This window comes from Pygoscelis adeliae, unplaced genomic scaffold (assembly GCF_000699105.1).
Source record: "Pygoscelis adeliae isolate BGI_AS28 unplaced genomic scaffold, ASM69910v1 Scaffold114, whole genome shotgun sequence".
Taxonomy (NCBI): domain Eukaryota; kingdom Metazoa; phylum Chordata; class Aves; order Sphenisciformes; family Spheniscidae; genus Pygoscelis; species Pygoscelis adeliae.
Window position 1 is genome coordinate 5095921 of NW_008824587.1, and position 5485 is coordinate 5101405.

Here is a 5485-nt window from a genome sequence, read left to right on the forward strand (position 1 = left end):
CCTGGCCTAGGACCGGGAACTTGAAGTTACTCCAGTACTCCACTGGGTGTAGATTATTGTCTGAACAGGTATGAGTGGAAACACTGACAACAAGTTAATTTTTAATTCAGTGTGTGATTAAATGAGTTGTGATGATTGCGTCTCTGGCATTCCTATGGTAAATATTTTTGTAGACATGTCAATTGTTTGGGGTTTGTTTTGAATTCCAGTTTTCACCCGAATCCACCTTGACCCCGGTTTCCAGTAAAGTACAAGTGTTGCATTTACTGTTCTCAAACTTGAAGCTTTTCTCTTTTTACGTTGGAAAGGTGCGGTAAGGGCCGTATCCGTGTAAGGAACTGCAAACCTAGTCTAGCAGGCACCCTCCTGGCTGGCAGAGGAGAGCGGTGTGTTTCCGTGGGGGCTGAGCTTAGCCATCGTTTTCCGGTTGGAATTGCTGATCAGCAGGTTTTGCTGATTACAGCTGATGAAAATCAGCCTTTCTTTTTAATAATGTTTTGCATGTGTGCTCTAGGAACAAGATTGAAGTCGATTGCTTCGTTTGAGGTTTTCTGTTGTTGACTTTAAATTGCAATTGGAGTTGGAGCTTTAAATCACTTTGATCCAGATCAGTCCGTTTTCGTAGATGCTGTAAGAGGTTGCAGAAAACCTTACTTTCTAATGCTATATTAGACAGATTTTCTCTGTTTCTGCATTTTTCCTGGGGCTGTCTTTGCCGGTGCCTCCTCTATCGCTGATGCAATCAGTGATAGCGCTTGGCTGGCAGCTAGCGGTATGTGCACCTACCTGACACAGCTTGCAGGGAGGAAACCACACAGCCGTTATGTGCACAGAACAACACAAAATGAAGCTTTCAAAGATTTTCATGCCCTTTCCTTGCCTGTCTGACAACGTTCACTACTCTAATCCTCATCCCCTGTTCTTCCATTGCTAGTTGCGCTGTCTTAGTGCCTCTTTATGAAGGATCTTGAGGCCTGCAGGCTGTCTCTGGTTCTCTGTGTTCCTGTGCCCTGAGGTTTTGTCTAGTGAGTGTTGTACGAGCAGCAGGGTGGCTGAGGGTCGGGAGGAGCTGTGACGGGGCTAAGGGTCCCTCGCTGACAGTCCCTCCTTGCCTCTCCCGTAGCCTCTCCCTACAACCGCTGCAAGGGCAGTATCTACCTTGTGTTTGACTTCTGCGAGCACGACCTGGCTGGCCTTCTCAGCAATGCCCACGTCAAGTTCACGCTCTCGGAGATCAAGAAAGTTATGCAGATGCTATTGAATGGACTTTACTACATCCACAGGAACAAGGTAATGGGCCAGATCTGTGCTGTGCTCTGAGGTCACCCTCCTCTCTGTGGCCTTGCAAGGAGCGGGTGTCTTAGCACAGGCTGGAGGGAAGTTCATCCTTGTCCTCCACCTCCGGAGTCTGAGTGCCCTGCTGGCACCAGGCATCCAAGGAGGATACCTTAATGGCTTAACCTTTCAATGTCTGTCCTCGTACAGATCTTGCATCGAGACATGAAAGCTGCGAATGTCCTGATCACGCGGGATGGAGTCCTGAAGCTTGCGGACTTTGGGCTGGCCCGAGCTTTCAGCCTGGCTAAGAACAGCCAGCCAAACCGCTACACTAACCGGGTAGTGACTCTGTGGTATCGGCCACCAGAGCTGCTCCTAGGTAGGAGGTGATGGGCTCTGCTGGCTTCTCTGCCCTTCTCGTTCCCCCGGGTGACTAACACAGCATCTCCGTTTAGGGGAGCGGGACTACGGTCCCCCCATTGACCTCTGGGGTGGAGGCTGCATCATGGCAGAGATGTGGACCCGCAGCCCCATCATGCAGGGGAACACAGAGCAGCACCAGCTCACCCTCATCAGCCAGCTCTGTGGATCCATCACGCCGGAGGTGAGGGCGAGAGCGTGGGCAGGCTGCGGAAGGGGGGAGGAGAGCTGCAAAGCAGGTGGTGTGGGCAGGGTCTGGGACCAGGCACTCCTGGACCTCTTCCCCGCCCTGTGCGCTGGCTGCTGCGCGTTCCTGGCACCGGAGTGTGCCCGCTGCTGGTAGGGAGGCTAGGGAAGCTCCTGCAAATGCTATTTACCTCCTGGGAGCCGAGTGCACAGTGGGACGCTGCACTTTCCTGGCTGCTTTGTGTAAACTACAGCTGTCACGTTACTTGCGTTCAACCTCCTAAACATAAGAGGGTGAACTTGGCCTCCCAGACCTCCTTTGGGAGGGGCGAGTCGGGTTCTTGTTTTTGAGCACAGAGAGGATGCTGGCTGCTCCGAGTGTGAAAGAACAGAACGTTACGTGTAGAAATCTGTTCTAGTCTGTGTTTGGGGGTTCTCTCAGATAAATGCCCTCTGAATTTCTGCTTAAAGAAGTTTTTTTTTTTGTTTTGTGTTGAGGGGTTTGTCTCGGGCGCTTTGCACTGGTCACCTTGAAAAGCCTCTTTAATTCTGGCTTGTGATTTGTGGCATCAGCTGGGGCCTGGTGTGAGCACTCAGCCCTTTCTCAGCTCCTTAACGGCAGCTTGTCCTGCCCTCTTGTGGGGGATCGAGCTGAGGGATCTCTTGGCCGGGGCTGTAATCTAGGGGGTGCGATAGGCACGTGGCTGTGCAGGCAGCTGCAGAGGCCTGATGCCTCTTACATACACCATGTACATACATTGAAGGTGTTTTCTTTTGTATGTAAATACCTGCCGTGGTCTCTCTCAGACCAGGGTTGAGGTAAGTGCTGGTGATTGCAGCCGGCTTTGCTTTCTAAGGATAAAAGGTACCACATACATCCAGGTTGTTATTTAGCAGTAAGTTTTGTCACTTCACCTTTCTGGTTGTTGTAGCTGGCCTGAGCCATGCTCTCTAGTAGCTCTTTTGTGGGAGAACCAGAAATCCTGGAGCATCCTGCATGCCATTCCCACACCAGGAGGACTCTGTCCTGACTTGTCCACATGTCTCCAGGCTTTAGTGCACTCTTTAGGGCCTCCTCCATGCTGTGGGAACAAGGTCTGCCAGCTTGGAGGTTATAAAATAGTATTGTTCTCGCGGAAGACCTCGCCCTGGTTTGCCTGAGGGTGTTAGCATCAAAAATGGCTTGTCCTCTCCTCTCCGTAACTATTTCTTCCCAACCTTCCCTTCCTGCCCCTTCCCAGGTTTGGCCGAACGTGGATAAATACGAGCTGTACCAGAAGCTGGATCTCCCCAAGGGCCAGAAGCGCAAGGTGAAGGATCGCCTGAAAGCCTACGTTAAAGACCCCTATGCACTCGACCTCATCGACAAGCTGCTGGTGCTGGATCCCGCCCAGCGGATCGACAGCGATGATGCACTGAACCACGACTTCTTCTGGTCAGACCCCATGCCCTCGGACCTCAAAAACATGCTGTCCACCCACAACCAGTCTATGTTCGAGTACCTGGCCCCACCGCGCAGGAGGGGTGGGCACATGCCCCAGCAGCCGGCTAACCAGGGCAGGAACCCGGCCGCCACCAACCAGACTGAATTCGACAGGGTGTTTTGAGCGGGGGCTTCCCCAGCGGGGTCCCGGCTGGGCTACTCCGCAGGTTGCATTCAGCGGGGATGTCCCGGCGAGGTCTTTCCGTCTGGGAAAGGACTTTCTTCAAGGCGAAGTGCCTGCTGGCTTTAACCGAGCTCTGCCGTCTCCTCTCCTTGTGCAGCAGCTCAGCCACCGTGGAGCTGCGTGACTGGGGAGGTGACGCCTGCGAGCCCGGGGTTGTCTCTCTGCAGCTTTGGCACAGAGCCTGTGTCCCCCCTGCAACAGTCTGTATTGTTACGTTAATCTTGTGGATCGATCGTTATGGACCCGGTGGTGGAGAAAGCGGCTCTGTCAGTGCTGGGGCTCTTGGCAAGCGGTGCTGTGACCGGCAGGACTGGGGGTAGCTGCCCTGGACCAAACTGGGCCCTGCTGGGAGATGTCTCGGCTCTCTCGGTTGGACGTAGCTCCTGCGCAGCGTATCCTTTGAACGCCGAAGCGCTGATGCAGGACGAGGCAGGTGCTTCTGAGTAATGCAGAGGTGTCCTGGGGAAGGCAGAGTCACTCTAGACAGCATGACTAACTCTCACTGGAGTTTGGGTTCTAGCCTAGAAAGGGGCTTGCTGGGCAAACCAGAGGGGGTGGTTGGCAGAGCTGGTTGCTCCATACAGCTGGGATTTACAGTGGGAATCGTTGGTCTCTGTAACAGCACGCGGCGTCCACGCTTTCTTCGTTGCAAACTGCAATTATGAGTCTTGTTGGACACACCCAGCCTGCTGCGTGCTTTCCCCGTAGTGCTGGCTGTGGCAGGGGTTTGGATGGGGAAGGGAGGTGCGAGTGCTGGCCTCAGCTTGGGGTGAGACCTGCCGTCCCGCTGTCTGCAGGGATTTCACGAGTGCTGGGAACACTGTGCTGGGAGCAGGGTGGCTTTAAACACTCGCACGTCCACTCCTGTCCCGGAGCTTTTTGCACAAGTCTAGAGCGAGACCGCTGCCTTCCCTGCGTGCAGTGACCAGCCCGATGCACTGTGGTGGTGTGCGCACGCCTTCTGCCAGAGCTTGTCGGGACCGACTCGTACGGAGCGAGTGCTCCTTCACAGCCTGCCGCAGCGGAGCTGCTCACTGAACACTGTGTCTTCCATGGCTGTCAGCTGCAGCTGGTCTTCTCGGTGAGCCCCATGGATCCCAAGACTTTCAAACAAATAACGTGTACGAAATGCAGCGGGTGATAACCTTTGGCATTTGATAGGTTGTCCATTAACTAGACTAATGGCAAAAGCCACGTTGGTAGCGTAAGGTCTCAGGGGAGGAAGCGGTGGTGAGCGGGGCCGTTCTCAGGACAGAAAGTGAGGATGATAAAGGACGTGTACAAGGTAAATCTCTCTCTGTGCGGGGCTCTGAAACAGTGTCTGGTTGGGGGGGGGACTTGGTTTCTTTGGAAAAAACGAAGTCGGTTGCAAGCAATAAGCCAGTTGACTTCTGCCGGTTGTGAATAAACACGGTCCTGTCCCAAACAGCTGGTTTTAACCTTGTGTCGCTCTTCTGCCTGAACGGAGAAAGCAGCCGGAGTGCTGTAAAACAGCACCTCTGTGATCTGCGAGGACAGGCGCCCAGGTTTGGGTTCAGACGGTGTAAGTCCCCTCCTGGGGATGCCCGGGGCGCCCAGGTTTGGGTTCAGACAGTGTAAGTCCCCTCCTGGGGGTGCCCGGGGTGCCCAGGTTTGGGTTCAGACGGTGTAAGTCCCCTCCTGGGGGTGCCCGGCTCTGTCTGCCCCGGTGCTGTTAACGGGAGGGAGGCTCAGCGCAATCAGCGCTGCAGTGGATTAACGCAGCAGCACGGCTGGCGTGAGCAGAGGAGGGTGTTGGGGGCAGCCCGGCCGCTCCGCTGGCAGCGGGTGAGGGTGATGCTGCCCGGCTGGGGGCCGGGGGGGCCCCCTGCGCCCCAGAGCAGCCCCTTGTGCCCCTGTGGTGGGCTGTGCGAGGCCGGGGTGGAGGACGGCGCCGGCCAGGGGGGGCAGACCGG

At 55.1% G+C, this 5485-nt stretch overlaps 1 protein-coding gene across 1 annotated transcript in view; it reads left to right on the top strand.

The window, feature by feature from the left end:
• CDK9 (cyclin-dependent kinase 9) overlaps nt 1-4971 on the top strand; it is a 10972-nt gene extending 6001 nt beyond the window's left edge. The window contains exons 5-8 of the mRNA XM_009322211.1: nt 1124-1290; nt 1486-1657; nt 1734-1882; nt 3126-4971. Coding sequence (XP_009320486.1) covers nt 1124-1290; nt 1486-1657; nt 1734-1882; nt 3126-3491 — 854 coding nt within the window. The 3' untranslated portion in view covers nt 3492-4971. The remainder of the gene's footprint in view (nt 1-1123; nt 1291-1485; nt 1658-1733; nt 1883-3125) is intronic.
• Nucleotides 4972-5485: the final 514 nt, after the last annotated feature.